This window comes from Engraulis encrasicolus, chromosome 19 (genome assembly GCF_034702125.1).
Source record: "Engraulis encrasicolus isolate BLACKSEA-1 chromosome 19, IST_EnEncr_1.0, whole genome shotgun sequence".
NCBI lineage: Eukaryota > Metazoa > Chordata > Actinopteri > Clupeiformes > Engraulidae > Engraulis > Engraulis encrasicolus.
The window spans coordinates 41,482,872-41,502,169 of record NC_085875.1 but is presented as its reverse complement, the minus strand read 5'-3'; the positions used below and the strand labels follow the sequence as shown (position 1 = coordinate 41,502,169).

General features: G+C 37.9%; 3 protein-coding genes across 11 annotated transcripts; 1 reads left to right on the top strand and 2 right to left on the bottom strand.

Moving 5' to 3' along the window:
* Positions 1-987: 987 nt before the first annotated feature.
* rpusd2 (RNA pseudouridine synthase domain containing 2) lies at positions 988-4,989 on the bottom strand. 3 transcript variants are annotated; one of them, XM_063224221.1, is made up of 4 exons: positions 4,720-4,989; positions 4,130-4,625; positions 3,656-3,952; positions 988-2,088 (listed from the first exon to the last, which is right to left on the bottom strand). In XM_063224221.1, the coding sequence occupies exons 2-4, from the start codon at positions 4,601-4,603 to the stop codon at positions 1,267-1,269; spliced, it is 1,593 nt and encodes a 530-aa protein (XP_063080291.1). In that variant the 5' UTR covers positions 4,604-4,625; positions 4,720-4,989; the 3' UTR covers positions 988-1,266. The 3 variants fall into 3 exon arrangements, with proteins under 3 accessions (XP_063080291.1, XP_063080292.1, XP_063080290.1); XM_063224222.1 differs by having other exon boundaries at positions 4,906-4,922; XM_063224220.1 differs by having other exon boundaries at positions 4,130-4,989.
* A 631-nt stretch (positions 4,990-5,620) lies between these two features.
* Positions 5,621-10,166, bottom strand: pcmtl (l-isoaspartyl protein carboxyl methyltransferase, like). 4 transcript variants are annotated; one of them, XM_063184450.1, is made up of 9 exons: positions 9,849-10,166; positions 9,304-9,441; positions 9,076-9,180; positions 8,950-8,981; positions 8,604-8,708; positions 8,191-8,311; positions 7,723-7,808; positions 6,973-7,142; positions 5,621-6,588 (listed from the first exon to the last, which is right to left on the bottom strand). In XM_063184450.1, exons 2-9 carry the CDS (start codon positions 9,422-9,424, stop codon positions 6,555-6,557), a joined length of 774 nt encoding a protein of 257 aa, XP_063040520.1. In that variant the 5' UTR covers positions 9,425-9,441; positions 9,849-10,166; the 3' UTR covers positions 5,621-6,554. The 4 variants fall into 4 exon arrangements, with proteins under 4 accessions (XP_063040520.1, XP_063040521.1, XP_063040523.1 ...); XM_063184451.1 differs by having other exon boundaries at positions 10,087-10,161; XM_063184453.1 differs by having other exon boundaries at positions 10,110-10,128.
* Positions 9,454-17,920, top strand: ccdc32 (coiled-coil domain containing 32). Of its 4 annotated transcripts, none has more exons than XM_063184446.1 (4): positions 9,454-9,872; positions 10,733-10,989; positions 11,236-11,392; positions 16,961-17,920. In XM_063184446.1, exons 1-4 carry the CDS (start codon positions 9,703-9,705, stop codon positions 17,172-17,174), a joined length of 798 nt encoding a protein of 265 aa, XP_063040516.1. In that variant the 5' UTR covers positions 9,454-9,702; the 3' UTR covers positions 17,175-17,920. The 4 variants fall into 4 exon arrangements, with proteins under 4 accessions (XP_063040516.1, XP_063040519.1, XP_063040517.1 ...); XM_063184449.1 differs by lacking the exon at positions 9,454-9,872 and adding an exon at positions 10,269-10,415; XM_063184447.1 differs by lacking the exon at positions 9,454-9,872 and adding an exon at positions 10,269-10,471.
* The last annotated feature ends 1,378 nt before the right edge of the window (positions 17,921-19,298 follow it).

Here is a 19,298-nt window from a genome sequence, read left to right as displayed (position 1 = left end):
CACAAAAAAAACAATCAAATGAGGCATTTACAATAACTGCTAAGCCATATAGTCGATGCAAAGATTCCCCGTATTTTACAATACCGTACATTTGATAAGGGGTTAAGTGTTCAGCCACACAGTTGGAAGTATGTGCCAAAAATGTTGTACTACATTATGTTGGGAAACATAATAACGTCAATTAATTCTGATGTGCTTCTGTGCATTCTGATAATCCAAGTTTTGCAGACACATCATGTCCGTTATGTAATTTCACAAAAGAATTTATTGAGAAAAGCGTGCTTTGCTATATGGTTGGCTCAAAATATTTTTTTCAACCTTCAAGCAGAGTTATCATCAACTGCTTGATGCTTTCACAGTTGAGTGTACGTTGAAACATTTCCTCTCTCAGTGTAGAAATCACCCACATACTCTATGCAAACTGAATAATAGGTTTACAGTCCAGTGTCAGCTTATGTCTGCTTAACATATTTACACAGCATTTTGTCACTCACTAGATCACAAGATCAGATGTAAGGGCACACAATGCATAACAGAGGTAACACCTGTTTGAATTCAGTGTGGTAAAGACAAGAGTATTTATGTATTAATAATAATAATGAAATTATTTATCATTTCAAGTGCCAAGTTTATACGATATTCTTCAATGTGGCAACCAGATGTGTTTGTTTTGTAAGTTTGTCTTACTGCTTACTGGTAATGCTGAACTGAACAGCTCTTCAAATTATTAAAAAGATTTAATGAAAATATCTTAACATAATATGTTGCAAAACTGTCGTTGAAAATGTTTTCCAAGTTGTGGTTGTACAGCATACAACGGTTGGAATTATACTTGATTATTATAACACCTCTTTACAAATGTCTCGTAATTCTTGAGTTCATTGTGGTGACTGACACTTCAATCTAAGTCCTCATTGATACTGTTTAATGAAAAAGTATTTCCCAGTCCTTCGGAGCCATTACATAAATTATTCAAGAGAGCCAAGCCATGAGTGCTAAACAGCTCAAAGTTCATTTTATTTAAAATAATAAAAGGCCATCCACTTACATCTGCAGACAGATGCTCTCTGTTCGTTAAATAAATATCAGACAGAATGTACTTTCTGGAACAAAGCTTTACAAAGATCAAACAATTTTGGTAATAATGAAGTAAATGTCTTCATTTTAATGTCCTTTATAATGAAAACAATGGCCTGATATGATCTGTTTCAAATTGAAAGAATAAAAAATTAAACATCATTCGAATTCATCAATCAATTGTCTACATCAATCTTCAACCCAGTCTTCTTTTGCCCAGTCAGGCATACTGGAAGAGTACTCAAAACCAGGTCCTTTGTATTTCAGAGCATGAAGGTACATGACAAGTTCCTTCTCTGTAGGATCGCGTCGTACAATCTTACACTCTTGGCACAAAGGATCTAATGAAGGGTTTGGACCCACTGATGAAGATGTTAAGCCTTCCGACCCGGCTTTCTGAGTGACTTGCTCACCCTCAGCTACAGTCTCTGTACTGTCAGTGACTTTGGTACATGACCGGTCTTCGTGGATTTTATGACCTCCGTCATCTGACTGCTTCGCATCTGTAGGCGCATTTGACACATCAGAGAGTCCCTGTTTGTTATCCTCACAGGCGTTCACCAGGGCAGCAGTGCCTTCGCCCAATTTAGCTTTGTCTCCCATCACGTCAAGGTTCTCATCCGGCATGTCCAACAAGTGCAGGCTCTCCTTCGTCCGGTGCTCCTGAACGAGAGCGTCCAGGAGCTCCTCATCCGACATACCCACCAGCCCACCTTTGGCACGGTTGGGACCCCAGGCGGATGACCCGTAGACTGGGTCGTTCAGGATGGGGTAGCCCAGGTACTGCAGGTGGACGCGGATCTGGTGGGTGCGTCCGGTGACGGGCCTGCAGCGGACCACGCTGGAGTGGCCGTTCCAGCTGAGTCTCTGGAAGACGGTGCGGCTGGGCTTGCCTTTGGGGTCCACGCGACACACGCCCACCCGGAAGGACACCACCAGGATGGGCTCCTCGCACACTAGCTCCCTTTCTGGGAACTCACCCTCCACTCTACACACATATTCCTTCTCCAGCTGAGAGAGAAAAAAAAAGACACAAGCAGCAGCCATTAAAATCGTTCAGTATCATTAGCAATTCATTATGCTCCCCTCCAGAATCACAGTAAATTATGTATAGAAACAGAACAGGCCACCTAGCCTAATATGGTTAGACATGTTACTCAACAGTGTTGACTATTCAGTTGCCACTGATTAAAAAATTAAAACCTCTGATCTTCCAATAGCCACTGCTTGACCTTGAGGCAGCACCAGAGACTTACATGGGATGCATGTACATATGTGAAAGAGGTACCGATACTTGAAATCATTGATTAAAAATAACACCATCCTGGTGTAACCAGCGATGGACAACCTGGATTTATTGGTTACAATGCCACAGGTTGCACTTGATGAAGGATGGTGAGCATCCGAAATATCGTGCCATTAAATATTTGGTAGCATAGAACAGTGTTGCAGACATTTATTATTACCTTTAAGTTATCTTATTTGGTCCAGCACCTGTGTCACTGATGTGTGCGCGTCCCCCTTTTTTACCAATGCCGCAGACACATATTCCGAATTACCTGGTTTTATCTGCCCAATTCTACCAGGTGATCATTCAAGCAGGCAATCACCTGGTTGAATTAGACCAACCAGGTCATTTGGAATATGTGGCACTGGATTGTAAACTAATGACTCCAGGTTGCCAAGAACTGGCCCAGTTCAGTTACACAACACCAAAGTCATTTCAGTTTTTGTCCTATGGATGGTAGGGCTGCTCGATATTGTGAAATATCAATATCACGATATTTCATACAATATTGATATCACGACATTTGCAAACGATATATATTTTTTAAAGAAAGCCGTCGCGTGAGGTACACATATCAATATATTACATTCTTGGTTGGATGGGCGTTCATTCTGTTTAGTCTCGGCTACTTAAGTTACTTCATTTGTCTACCGATGGCAGTTGCACCATCGAGAATTGTTGAGGGCGTCCGTGCGCCCTCAGATCCCTGCTTGTACCAAACAATTCACTTCTTTCCTCCATTCAGTGTGAGAGTAGTCATAGGGGAATACAAACAGGGTGCTCTGAGTGCTCTGAGGCTGCAAGTCAGGTGCACTGGCAGTGGCTCACGTGGAGCCGAAGGCTCTGTTGCTGTTTCTTTTGGCAGCAGAGGCAACTGACCAAAATATCGCTTATTACCTCCGCCAGGAGGTTGTGTGATCGCCCGATTTCTGTTTAGGCATGTCTGTCCGTTTGTTCGTTCCCTGCTATTTCGCGGCCTGCCACATGGTGGTCGAGGTGAATTGAGCAATGACAGGACGTGCCTGCGAGGTGGATGGTCAGTGGGACCAGAATGTTTAACACGCAGACTTGCTGTGCCTACATGTATCTACTATGTAGGCCTGCATGAATTATACCACACCATGTCACAAATATTAGAACAAATTCAGCTTCCTTGGCAGAGGTCTGCACTCTCTGAGTGCATTTCTAGTATTATCGATATTATGAAATTTGGTATTGATACACTGAAATATCGTTATCAGGATATAAATACGATATATTGCACAGCCAAGATGAAACTTGTTGACTCACCTGTCGGTCTCGCACCATCTGATCCAGCTTCTGTGATACCTCGAGAGTGCGAGCAAAGAGAAGGATCCCCGATGTGAGGCGATCTAGGCGGTGGACAGTGTGGAGCTCAGACAGTCCTTTCTCCTTTCCCAGGATGAAGATGACCGTGTTGTGGCGAAACCGTCCGCACGGATGCACAGGCAGTGAGGCAGGCTTGTCCACCACCACCACCTCCTCATTCTCCTCAATGATGACAAGGGGATGACCAACCACTGGTGGTTCATGCCGATGAACTGTATTTCTCATCAAATCATTATTCTGTTTTTAAAAAGAAAAAAGAAAAAAAGAAAAGGGGTTAGGATCCAATTTTGCAACACATTCAAACCACTATCCAAGATGTTAAACTATAGTAGACTGACATACCGGTAAACAAGTTTATCAACCATGTGCCAAAAATCAGCTCCGAGAAGAATAGAATAAGCTTAGTAGACTCACCTTCAGTGTTATATTCAAGTCATCAACAGGTGTGTTGTTCAGGCGAATTCGGCCAGCCTTGACAGCCTTCTGGTAGTACTCCACGGACTCAGATCTGAACTCAGTGCTGAAAACCTCCAGGAGTGTCTTGCCAATCCAACGTCCTTTGCAATAAGTTGAGAAGTCGTAGAAATATGGGTGGACTTTACGAAGGCCCCCTTCAAAATAGTATGAAGTCTCGTCAAAATGTTCTTGACCAAAACTGACACCTTGCCTGCGCTTCTGGGGAGGGGGTACGTATCTCTCTCCAGGTTTAAGCTGCTTTCCTCCTCCTCCTCTCTTTCGTTTTTTTCGACCACGTTTCTCTTCAGACTCTTCAGTGTCCATATTTGCACTCTTGCGTTTGTCGCCTGCATCGTTCACATCTTTGCCCACGACATTTACTGAGCCACTGGTGTTGGCAGCTGATGGAGTGGAGTTTTCCTCTGACTCCATTGCATGTGAGTGAAGGGCAGAGCTATGAATTCGCAAAAAAATGCTAGCTGTGTTTACAGGTAGAAAAACTAAACGGTTATCGACATCGACACTGTAACCCAACGTTAATGACCCACCTCTATTTGTGCCTTTGATACCAATTGATATGGGAGAAGCTCTGACTACTTTGGTCCCACAAGCATGTAAACTGTGCCTCCTTTTCACGGCGCACGCAATAACACCAACAACCCGATGCATACAAGACTATTTTAAATTACAAAACACATGTCTAGGTTTAGATGTCAGCCCAAAAATCTGTAAACCTGTTTTTGTATGAAGAGTTGCTCCCCAAACGCTCACATGCATGCCATTCACCAGGATCTCCTTCCTTGCATGTTGTCGCACGAAAGTGACGTCACACGATGCTTCATGAATGATTTAGTAAGGGGGGGGGGGGCTGCAGATTTATGTTTCTACCAGGAATCTCATTCCTTTTCTAAGGACGTCAACTTTTGGAGAAGTCAATGGGGTCATGATCTATGGTTTTCTCATTGCAACGACAGATCTTTAGGTGTGTTAACACTAAAACACAGATTTAATGGTGACATTGCACACACAGACACAGACTAATACACCCTGATTTTGTGTTGAAATGGAAAATGTACTCTTTGTCTTCATTAATCAAGATAGGAATCACCTCTGAGTTTTACTTGATAACTTGTTGATCATTTTAGCCAAACATTATATACACAGATCTAGATTTCAAAACGTAAAACCAACCTTTATTGAATTCACAATTTACATAAATAATTATATAGCATTCATATCCTAATCTATTAACAAGAAAGCTGTGAAAACATATAACCTATTTGTGCTGTACAATACTTTCATGTAATTTTATTTATTTTCATATTTCTGTTCTTTCCTTTATGTACTTTTTATTTTACACGAGATAACCCCTGGCAGACTGTTGCGACTTCATCAGACAATGTATGTGATGTTTTTTTACAATTAAAAAAAAAAAAAAAAAAAGTAAGGGAAAAAATGGCCAAGCAAGAACTGTGTGTGTGTGTGTGTGTGTCCATTTATGATGTAAGATGTAAGAATGAACTTGAATTTACACATTTTCAATACATTTTCAATAACATTTAAAACAAAAATCCAAGCAAGCGACTTGTAGAACAGAGCTGTTATTTAATTTTATTTATGAATATGAAATGTACACAACTCATGAACAGCCAGATCTCATAGTATTTTCATTGTTATCAGAAAAACAAAATGCTTTAATCAATACTGCAAATGAAATAGTGGCCTCTTCCAGGTCTATTCACTGTGGATTCAGCAAGTGCATATTTTCTTATTAAATGCATTATTTTATCATCCTATTTTTGGGTCTAAGGTAGTCAAGATTTAGCACAGAAATATCATACACACTTAATACATATGCTCAACATATAAGTACCTTTTTAATGGTAGAAACCTATCCTTCCATGGGATAAAATTAAACAAGTCACAGACAAAAATGTAGCAATGTTACATGTTCAAAGGTGCACACCAAATTATTTTCAATCAATAATTTTAGTCTTCTTCAAACTGAAAACACAGAAAGGGGAAACGCAAAGTGAAAAAAAATCACAGTGCTCCTTCCCTATCAGATCTCAATCAACATAAAATTCTCCTACAGGGGCACTATTGCAGCATCCCTTAGTTTCTGTCGCCGTGGTCTGGTCAGTGAGCACCAAGTGAGGAAGACGAGCTGCAAGCACTGAACTCTAAGTATTCTTTTAGTTCAGTGGTTGCAAGAGCAAGCGCAAGAGCTGGCTGGCTGGTGTGGTGCGGGCCTGGGAGTGTTGCTAGGCAGCGATCAGAGGCTGGATGAGTGAATTAGAGTCGAGTCGAGTCTAGTCGAGCCTTGCCATGTCCTCTCCTCTCTTCTCCTCTCCTCTCTTCTCCTCTCCTCTCCTCTCCTGCCTTACAGGCACCCAGAGCTGCAGCACCAGCGCCACCTATCAGGGGCAACCACACTGCAGTCAGAGCTCACCGCTGGGGAGAAGAAGGGACACAGAACAGAACAGAGGAGAGCAGACCTCCACTCAGATCACTCGGGAAATATTCATAGGAAGGAAGCTTAGAAAATAACGCAAATGTGTGATCAATTGAGGAGCCTATGTGGGTTTGACATTGCATAGAAACGCACATGCATTTCAATGTGTGGCATGTGGCTCACTTGTATTTTGACTATGTATGAACGGACCAATCCAGGCTAAACATACAAAAAGGTGAAAGATGCCAAAGTTTGCCCTGACAACTTCCCGTGGCGAATAAGGGGGAAGTAGCAACTGTCGTGAGCAAGCAAACTACAGTATGTGCATGGTGTCGATGAAAGCTACCTAGGCCACTGGTGTTGCTTGTCTGTGAGCGGCACGTACACCACCCCCATGAGGGCCTTCTTGAGGAAGGTTCCATCGGTCTGGCGGTCGTACTGCTCCAGAACCTGACTGCCTCCCTCTGGACCCACCGGGAGCACCAGCCTCCCACCAGGCTTCAGCTGCTCCAACAACTGGGGAGCACAATGTCATGAAGGGGTCATGAAGGGGTCATGAATTTACTTCAGCAGCTACATACAGTACATAGTCAAAACTAGAGAAAGCCATCTGGGGTCTGCAAAGCAGTTTGGAAGTTTATTTATTTAACAAAGGGAAAGCATATATTAATACCAAACGATTCCATTTTAACAAATTGTTTAGCCAAGTAGATGAATTCACTGGTGTCAAGACAATTCAGTGAAGTGAGTGAGAGAGCCATGAGAGTCAAGATAGTGCGAGGCGTGCATCAAATGATAGAACTATTGACCTCATCAAAGTAAGGGACCATGAGCAGAGATTATTGCTACACTGCTGCACACAATGGTATCTGACACTTCTATCTCATGACTGCTCTAGCTCTCTATTCCCCTGAGATAAGATAATTGCTCTTCACAATCTTGGTTCAAATAAAACACTTTATCAGCCTAACTTTTTTATATATAATAGTTCAATTGCATTTTTCATTGTGTTAAAAACTCATATCTACTAAGACATGTTACTGACCATTACATGTCAACCCAGAACACAGGCTGCATGGAGATCTGAGGTACTTACAGCTTTCGGGATAGTTGCTGCTGCCGCCCCTACATGAATGGCATCATACGGGGCCTCTTCAGGATAGCCCAATCTGCCATCACCCACTAAAATAAACAACATCATAATTAGAACCATCATCATCATCATGTGGACACATCAACGTGATTAACTAGAGACACGGACATGTGCAACTATTTATTGGTTTGTTCTATTCATGTTTTGTAGATATTCTGTCCTCTTTTTTAGATACGCTACATGTGCAGTACTGCTACTGTATGTGTGTTGTTTTGTGTGTGTTATGTCATGGCGAGCCAATTGTCCATGTTACTGTAGTGTGCATTATATTTTATACATATATTTTATACTACATATTTTCTCTTGAATGGCACATCCACATGAGCATTACAGACATATCCAGTCGGTATTAGTGGCAGATTAGGAATGTATTGGGCACCAGCAGCAGAAGAACTGCACTTCCCTCCTCACCTATAAGCTTAATCCGACCGGAGGAGAGCAGCTCAGGGTCATCAGCTTCAACGTTTCTCACTGATCTCTGCACCAGTTCATCAATGTGATCGATCCCAACCACTTTCCCTGCCGGCCCAACCTGCAGGTATAACCAGCGAGAGATCAAACAATCACATACAGTGTTTCCCACAGAACAGCTGTTAGGCAATGTGTGGGTCGGGGATTTGCAGGCATCAAAGACATGCAACTATGGTTTATCTTTCCAGCAGGCCTTGTCAAGGTATCCACCTTACCATTACACGAGTGCTGGAGGAAGCCCTGGCATGGTATCGAATGCTATTTGAAGCGTATACGTTTTGTTCCACCAAGTGGGCATTGACATTATGTAACCAATATGTGAAGAAGATATTGTGCAACATTTCCCAACTCACCATCCTGGCAAAGCAAGCAGTGAGGTATCCACTTCCAGAGCCAACATCCAAAGCCCTGGCGCCATCTGTAAGCTTGTCACCAAGGACTTCCAGAGCATGGGCATGCTGTAAAACACAAGAAAGTGCAATAGAGATGACACCTGGCAATTAACACAAATGATAGTGTAAATACGACAGGCATGTTTGTTGGCACATAAAGATATCACTGTCATTCCATAATCAACTCAGATGGTATGCAGCAATGTTCAGTCCACTACATCATCATACCACAGTATTTATACCTTTCACACAAACTGGCACAGCTTTACCTAAAAGCAGAATGTTAGAATGCATTGGCCTCACTCACCATATGCGGTGCACTGATGGTAGCCTTGTAACCTTAAAAGAGAACACGGGTAACGCTGTGTAGCCTTTCCCACAGATTTTGACGCATACGGTATTTAATGTGAAAGTAAAACAGCGTGAAACTCACCTATGGACTGTGGAGAATCTGCATAGGGGTAGTCTCTGGAGTAAATGCCTCGGTCTGTAGCGAGCATGGCATTGAATACCGGATCGGTGCGTATCACCCCATGATCTTTGAAATTTGCACAAATACAGAAATAATACACAAAAGCATAACGATTAGAAAAGACTGTGCATCTCTAACAGGGCCGAATCGGCTATGATGTGCAGGTGTCATCCTTAAAAAGGGCTCTACCTCTCAAACGGGTGACGAGTTCCGCATGTGTCTTGCCGCTAGACATCCACGCCATACTTCTGGAAACCAGCAAACCCATAGGGACCGCGACTAAAGTCAGGCGCAGAAGCACAGAGCGCATCTCCTATGCACCGTCACCTAATGCATTACACATACCGTAATTGCTGTATCATGGTGCGTGACACTGAAATATTACAGAAGATGAAAATAAATTAGGACGAAGACAGTAGGCTATACAATGAAGTACATGCATTGCGCACGCCCCAAGCTGAACGGTGCATTGCACGGAGCAATTTGGTCAACTCGTGTGTGACTGGCATTGCTCTAAAGTTGTGTTATTGCAGCCTATATAGCACTCATATTAACTAGGGATGTGGCCTATTTCTCCGCACAGAATAGATGCTAAGAAGGACAGCTTCAGTGCACATAACTCCAGCAACAACACAACACATTGATCCCAACATTTCCACAACGATAACGAATAGCAGCTGCCAGGCAGTGTATGTTTTCAAATTCTACTGTGACAGTGTATATACAATGACTACCTCTTTGTTGCACCGACGACCAAGGTATCTTCAACATTTATATTATCTTTCCAGAAAATGTAGACAAATTATTTTCATAAACTTGGCTAGCTAACTGCATGCAACTAAGTAAACTTCACGTGCAGGCGCGAGCAAGATTGTAATCACTTCAACGTCCAATGCTAGTGAGATCCCGCTCTATCTCTATTGATATAACATATCGTATATTGTGCAAGCAAGAGAAATTGTGAAACAATACCTTATCCTAATAAATAAGAATACCTGCTAAGCTAATGCTAGCAGCTAACGGCAGGTCAACTGAATATAAACATCTGACAATACTTCCTGATATCAAGGGGGTGGGGGAAGTTGTAGCCAATTGAAAGGTGGTTTAAATGACTGCTCTCTAACTTTGACCAATGGCATTACCCATAAGTAAATATCCGAGGGTTAGTTTATCTCACACCGCATATGCCCTTTGTGGATTTACGAAAAACTCGCTTAGAACGATACTGCGTGTAAATTTGTGGTATAAATCATGTTACTAAGCTAGCGACTGAGGCGATAACTTCCATTTTCAACAATTGTGTGAGTGCCAAGGTTGAAGGCAGCATACAGCCGTCAGTCAGACGTTTCTATTCCAGGTGGCTACTGCTAGTAAGAACTAGCAAAATGAATGTGGATTGTCTTGTTTATCTCTAGTGTGGAGATTCCAGTTTGATGTTATTTTCGTGCGCTCCAGTTTAAATGTATGGTATTTTAAACATGTCACTGCACTGTGCATACAGTGTTGCAATTTGCTTGTGATTCATGCTGACTTATCGTGTGCACACAGTGGGACTGCAACTGTATTTGGTAAACACAAAGGCAAGAGATGGAGCAATAACACAGATTTGTTTTGACAGGCATTCATTCGGATCCATCATGATTGACGACTTTGAGAACAAGGACGCACGGTCAAGTGGGGAACTGTGGTCCGAAATATGCTCCAGTCTGCCCAAGCCACAAGAAGAAGGCCAGGATGGGAAAGCAGAGTTCACAGATTCCTTCCAACCAGCGCCACCGAGCAACACTCAGTTGAATGGAGCCTCTTCGAATCCTGCTGTCCCCACCGGTCCATGGGAACCTATGGCTGATTCTGAAATGTACCTAGCAAGTTTAGGTAGGTCACATTGCCTTTGCAACACACTCACCAGCCAAAATGGCAAGTAGCCAGCCAAACACACACTCTCACTAATGGGTCTTTTCTACCAGCCAAACGGAAATTTCACTAGCACTTGCCTGGTTGACTCGTGTTAATTTAGAGCCATGTATTCAATATAGATACAGTGTATATATATATTGCATTGTTGATTGTTTTTAGACAGCACTCACATTTGCTAATGATGCCATGTGTCAACCATTTCAGAAAATCGCTTGAAAAGAATTAAGGGCCAAAAAAGTGAAGTCACCTCGAGGGAGATGCTGAAGTCGCTCTCTCAAGCCAAAAAGGAGTGCTGGGACAGATTCCTCCACGACGCCCAAACCTCTGAGCTGTTTCAGAATGGAGGGGATATGGATGAAAGGTGGGTGGGTCACAATGACCTTTATTGTGTTTACTTTAGTATCAACAATACAGTTTCTCTTGTAACATAGACCGCATCTCTACAAGAACCTGAGGCTGGATAAGTTCATGACGGTCCAGGTCTGTTCATGCCAAGAGAATCGAGCAGCTGTGGCAGAATGGTTAGGGAGTTGGTCTTTGGATCAGAGGGTTGCAAGTTTGAATCACCCCCAGACCAACAGGAAGATGATGCGTTTTGTACATGTACATTTTCATACATGGACATACCAGGACATACAACATATACATACAAATAGACAGTAAAAAAGTACAAGCAATGATGCATACCCAAGTAAAAAAAAAAGTGTACTTAATATATACTTAATAAGTACGTTTTATTGTATTTAAAGTGTACTTCAAAAGTGTGTATTTAAATAATGTTATTTTGGGACAACTTATAGTATACTTAAATGTACTTGAAATATAATTAAGTAGAGCTTAAACACATTTTAAGTTGACTTTTTTGTACTAAAATTAAACTTTGTACAAGTGTACTTAATATACTAAAAATATATTTAACTTTAAGTACATTATAAGTATACTAACCAAGTCACTTTAAAATGTGTTTAATGTGTACTTTAGCATGCGGATAAGTGCATTTTAAGTACATTAGAAATCTATTTTAACGTCATGAGAAAGTACTTTATAGTATACTGCAGAAGTACATACTTAAGTTGTGTTATTTTGGGACAACTTATAGTATACTTAAATACACTTGAAATATAATTAAGTAGAGCTTAATCACATTTTAAGTTGACTTTTTTGTACTAAAATCAAACTTTGTACAAGTTAACTTAATATACTAAAAATATACTTACTTTAAGTACATTATAAGTATACTAACCAAGTCACTTTAAAATGTGTTTAATGTGAACTTTAGCATGCAGATAAGTGCATTTTAAGTACATTAGAAATCTATTTCAATGTCATGAGAAAGTACTTAATAGTATACTGCAGAAGTACATACTTAAGTTGTGTTATTTTGGGACAACTTATAGTATACTTAAATACACTTGAAACTATAATTAAGTAGAGCTTAATCACATTTTAAGTTGACTTTTTTGTACTAAAAATCAAACTTTGTACAAGTGTACTTAATATAGTAAAATCATACTTACTTTAAGTACATTGTAAGTACACTAACCAAATCACTTTAAAATGTGTTTAATGTGTACTTTAGCATGCGGATAAGTGCATTTTAAGTACATTAGAAATCTATTTCAATGTCATGAGAAAGTACTTTATAGTATACTGCAGAAGTACATACTTAAGTTGTGTTATTTTGGGACAACTTATAGTATACTTAAATACACTTGAAATATGATTAAGTACAGCTTAAACACATTTTAAGTTTACTTTTTTGTACTAATATTAAACTTTGTACAAGTGTACTTAATATACTAAAATCATACTTAACTTAAGTACATTTCAAATATATTCACAAAAATCGCTTTAACTACATTTTAAGTGTATTGACTCTAAATGTATTTTAAGTATACTACAAGTAGATTTTACTTTAAGCACATTTCAAATATATTTATTTTAAGTACACTTTAAATATATTTCAAAAGTATATGAAAAAATCATTAATGTAATCTCTAATTACTCATTTCCATTGTACATTGTCTTGTTCACAACCATCAGCCATTCACATGAACCTTCCTTTCACCTTCACTTCAGACAACAACCACTGCCTCAACCAGGATTTGAACCCACAATTCACTGAACCACAGACCTGCACTCTAACCACTAGACCACAACTACCTGTTCATTAATGGGCACAATTACGTTCTTGAAGTAATAGTCTTGAGTAGTACACTTTAAGTATACTTTTATATACTTAATAATAATACTTAGAAATCATTGGTGGTGGTATGCTTTTATCGAATTAAAGACACTTTTACATGTTTAATTTGTGCACCAAAAAGTACACTTAAAGTGCACTTAATACACTAATAACACAACTTAAGTACAGACTTCAGTATTGTGCTTAAAAGTTTAATAGGTAAGGCCTTACATGCCTTTTTAAGATCTGTTTGTGCTCTTCAATGTGGTGTTTTTACCATGAAAATACATTCACAAAATGGCAGGGGGAAGGTTATTTAATGTTACAAAGCATAATGAATAAATAAGCCTAGGTTAAAATACACTAAAATGATGGTTAAAAAAAGTACCCAGGTGAAAAAAGTGTACTTAATATACTTAATAAGTATGTATTTTTGTATTTAAAATATACTTCAAAAGTGTGTATTTAAAGAATGTTATTTTGGGACAACTTATAGTATACTTAAATACACTTGAAATATAATTAAGTAGAGCTTTAACACATTTTAAGTTGACGTTTTGGTACTAAAATCAAACTTTGTACAAGTGTACTTAATATACTAAAATCATACTTAACTTTAAGTACGTTTCAAATATTCTTTCTAATACAAAACTTTGGCACATTAGTTTTAAAATACAAATACACTTAAAATACACTTGAAGTGGTTCAAGACAACAAGAAAAATAACATAAAATCTTTATAAGTGAGTACATTTCATTAAAGACAATTAATATTAGTGCCAAAAAGGCAATATAGTAAGTATGCAAAAAATAATGCATATTTGTAAAGGTCGTAAAATTAAGTTTAGGTAAGTATAACTGATCATGTATATTTTCTAACACTATGTTTGAGTACATTTTTTAAGAACAAAGTTTAATACATTAAACTAGCAGTACATTTTCTAATACCATACATTACTATAATGGTGTACTGTGTATGATTTTTCGTAGTTTATTTCCAAAATTCATGCTGGAAAAAGAGGAGTCATTCATCATCATCATAAATTGGGGTTCTTGTCCATGTTCCGCCTTTCTGATTTTCCATATATAAACATTTTTTGCTAGGAAAATGACTGTACTTTGGCCAGTAATTAGTTTATTTATTTTGTAAATATACTTAAAATACAATTAAATACAAAACACTAATAGTGTATTTTCTAAAACCACTCTTTAGCACATTACTTTAAAAATACAAATGTACTTAAAATACATTTAAATACAATACACTAATAGTGTATTTTATAACACTACACTTTAACACATTACTTTAAAAATACAAATGTATTTACAATACATTTAAATACAATACACTAATAGTGTATTTTTTGATAAAACACTTTAGCACATTACTTTTAAAATACAAATGTACTTAAAATAGACTTTAAATAGAATATACTAATAGTATATTTAACAATATCACACTTTAGCACATTACTTTAAAAATACAAATGTATTTACAATACATTTAAATACAATACACAAATAGTGTATTTTATAATACTACACTTTAACACATTACTTTTAAAATACAAATGTACTTAAAATAGACTTAAAATTGAATATACTAATAGTATATTTAACAGTACCACACTTTAGCACATTACTTTAAAAATACAAATGTATTTACAATACATTTAAATACAATACACTAATAGTGTATTTTATAATACTACACTTTAACACATTACTTTTAAAATACAAATGTACTTAAAATAGACTTAAAATTGAATATACTAATAGTATATTTAACAGTACCACACTTAAGCACATTACTTTAAAAATACAAATGTACTTACAATAAATTTAAATACAATACACTAATAGTGTATTTTATAATACTACACTTAAGTACATAACTTTTAAAATACAAAGATACTGAAAATACACTTAAAATATAATACACTAATAATATACTTTATAATGCTACACTTTAGCCCATTACTTTTAAAATACAAATGTACTTAAAATATATTTAAATACAATACAATAATAGTGTATTTCATAATACTACACTTAAGTACATGACTTTTAAAATACAAAGATACTTAAAATACACTTAAAATATAATACACTAACAGTATACTGTATAATGCTACACTTTAGCACACTACTTTAAAAATACAAATGTACTTAAATTAGACTTAAAATACAATATACTAATAGTATATTTGACAATACTAGACTTTAGCACATTACTTTTAAAATACAAATGTACTTACAATACATTTAAATACAATACACTAATAGTGTACTTTATAATACTACACTTAAGTACATAGCTTTTAAAATACAAAGATACTTAAAATACACTTAAAATATAATACACTAATAGTACACTGTATAATGCTACACTTTAGCACATTACTTTTAAAATACAAATGTACTTAAAATAGACTTCAAATACAATATACTAATAGTGTATTTGACAATACTACACTTTAGCACATTACTTTTAAAATACAAATGTACTTACAATACATTTAAATACAATACACTAATAGTGTATTTTATAAATCTACACTTAAGTATATAACTTTTAAAATACAAAGATACTTAAAATACACTTAAAGTATAAAACACTAATAGTATACTTTATAATGCTACACTTTAGCACATTACTTTTAAAATACAAATATACTTGAAATACACTTAAAATATAATACACTAATAGTATATTTGACAATACTACACTTAGCACATTACTTTTAAAATACAAATATACTTAAAATACATTTAAAATACAATACACTAACAGTATATTTTATAAAACTATATTTAAGTACATAACTTTAATAATACAAATGCTTTTAAAATGTATTTAAAATACACTAAACTATAAGTATATTTCTAAATACTATACTTAAGTACTGTACTTGATAAATAGAGTGTACTTAAAATATACTTTCAGAAAATTAAATATATTTAAAGTACACTTAAGTACACATTTTTTTGACCTGGGTAAGCATGTACAAAGATACTATCAGTCATGGCAGTCTTTTTTTATAAGTCATGACAGACATACCAGTGCTTCCACACACATGATTGATATCTGACTGAGCTGCATCTGGGGCTTGTGATATTACTCCAGGGACCCTGTAGTGACTGTATGTTGCTTTGGATAAAAGTGTCAGTTCAGTGTAGTTTATTAGAATGTAATGTAACTCAGTGGGACTCGCATATACCCAAGATGTCTTCATTCTCTGAGCAAACCAATGACACTGACCTGTTTTACAAGGTTTGCCAACAGTATAGCAAAGGCAGCTTAACCTGCTTTAAAAAAGACCCTTATGTCAGAACTGTTCAACTAAAATACCAACAAAGCGAAATGGTATATATAAAATAAGGTGACAAAGGAATCAATTGAACTACATTCATTTTTGATACCCTGACCCACTGTAAATTTTAAATGGGACTATCTATTTTGGCCACACTAATGCTCAGTCTGTTGCATTTAATTGTATGCCTTTGACATGCTTTTTCGATGGCTGTTACTGTCAGGGATTAATAGATTTAAAGAGAAGACCTAGTGAATTGTTGTGCTCTTGCCCTAGCCGGGCACCACAGTTTCATAATACGGTCCTGGTGTATTTTTGTATGTAAGCTGACATACACCTTATTTTCCTTCAGGATTGATAGAGGTACTCTACTCTATTGTACTCTACTTAACACTGATGCCTCTTTGTTTTGTTGTGCACTCCTGTCACAGTGCTTTGGAGCACTTCAAGCGCTGGCTGATCCCTGAGAAGGTGGCCATCAGTGCGGAGGAGCTGGAGTACCTGCTGAGGCCGTCCTCGTCCCAGGCCAGTGCCCAGCCCAGCGGGGGAGACCCTGCTCACAGCGGGGCCGAGGAGGAGGACAATGAAGAGGAGGAAGAGTCAGGCCAACACGCAGAGGACGACAACCCAAGTCCAGAGAAATAGGGAAGCAGGAGACTATATATTATTGGTGTGTGTTTGTCTGAGGGGAAATAGCAGCAGTCATTCCAGCTGATTAATTTGCTGGGTGTCACCATGCCCTAGCTGGGGAGGTATTCCGAGAACATGGTTAAGTGATGAACCAGGCTAAGTTAACTACAGGAAGTGGTAAACTCAATGATAGGTAGCCTTTAGACAACATTTAGTTCATAAAATGAGGACTCTAGGCTCTTCTATTAAGTGATTTGCCACTACCTCAAGGTGAACCTAACCTGGTTAATTGAACCAGCTTTTGTGGAATGCCCTCCAGTTTTCAAGTGATGACCATGTCGAGGCACTATGGAGACATCTAAAATGCTGACATGCTTCTGTCATAGCGCTCCATCAAAAGTGTTCTGCAGTTCTGCCAGCAAATAGTGATTTAAAAAGATAGAAGCCATCATCAGGACCTAATGCTGCTGCAAAGTTATCATCATATGAAGAATTATGTGCAGCCTGTTTACGGCCGTTATGTGTGTGGCAGGTTTGAATTATGTACAAATGCCTTTTTTTATCCTGAGAGTTGATGCAATTATGCGTTATTCCTTTAAATGTATTGTCATGTATTTGAATTGTATTGTGTATGCGGTTAACTTGTAATTGTAGGCCTAAGTCACAGTGAGTATGATGCAACAGCATTGACTGAGTCGGAATTGTCTCAAACTTTTATTTTATATTTCCATATTAAAAAATACAATGAAGACTAAACATAACCAGAGTTTTGATGTGCATTTGTGAATATTGCAACCTTATCTGACATAAACAAGAACTAGTGGCATAGTGGCATGTGATTTGCATTTCTTGGGCAAGTACTAATGTCTCCCGCTGGAGGGCAGCATTGTGAAGTTTTTTAGATGAAGGACACCTGCCACCTGTTTCACTCAACATCCAGAGTAGCTCACATCTTTAAGGACCACCGCGCAACTGACATCACTTCAATTTCTGCTCTGGTGTTTGATCCGACCATACAGATGAACAGAAGGGTTGTGGGGATGAGATTACTCGGCTTTGCAGCATTATTGTGATGGTTTTTTGCTCAATATTTGGATGTAGCCAATTTGGCAGAAGTTTGCTAAATTGATTTTTGCTGGTCATACTTTGGCGACGCGCGTTCGTCCTTTGCGCAACAGGGGTAGAGGTCTGCCCACTGCCTTTTCTGCTTAGGTTGAATACATTGCCGTACAAAACCACCTGTGCATGCGTAAATGGACAAGTAGGCTATCTTTATTTGGTAGGCTACTTTGGCAGTGAAGTAGGGTGACCACTGCATTACTCCGCGCAAAATTTTGCAGTTGTCTAGTCAGTGGGCTAATTGAAAAGGTGGAAGTTGACCAGGGCTAGAACCAAAACGACAGATTATTTTGACAGGTCTTATGGCTGGACGTGAGGGTTGTTTCATTTTTATCATGCATTTGCACTTTTGCAACTTTTAAACGCTGAAAGTAAAGGGAATGGTTATCAGAGAATGCGTTTCTAAATCGAGGGGATTTCCCATAGGCTATAAGTAGATAAAGTCACTGACCATTTTCTTCACTCCGCTGAAGTCAGTGATCCATTGCTTTAGGGCATCTCGAGCATTCATTGTCATCAAGACTGGAAATTGAACAGCAAAATCTGTAAGTATGATATTCCTTTTTTTGTTCATGTGTGGGTTGGAATTATTGTTTATTAATGCAGTTGTAGCCTACATGTGATGTCCACTTAATGTGTTTTGTCTAATTCAAAGATTGATATTATAATTATTAGGCCTATTCTTATGAGTTTTTGCTGCGTCATTTGCAAATAGCGTCACATGCCATGCAACATGAGGCAACATAGCCTAAACAAATAATTTAGCAGAGTCAGACAACAACATCAAGACATCAAAAAACATTGATGTTGTAAAATGTAAACCTTATTAGTATCCGTCCAAGCAATCTGCTAGTATCACATGGATTGCCAATACACTGCACATTCTTCAAAACAGAAACCAGAAATAGCTTGTTGATCTCCTGATGTAGCATGGCATAGTGTAACTGTTTCTCTTTAAGGAAATCAATGCTGTTCTGGGGGAGAAAAAAAATAGCCCTGAATAGATCTGTTTTGCAAAAA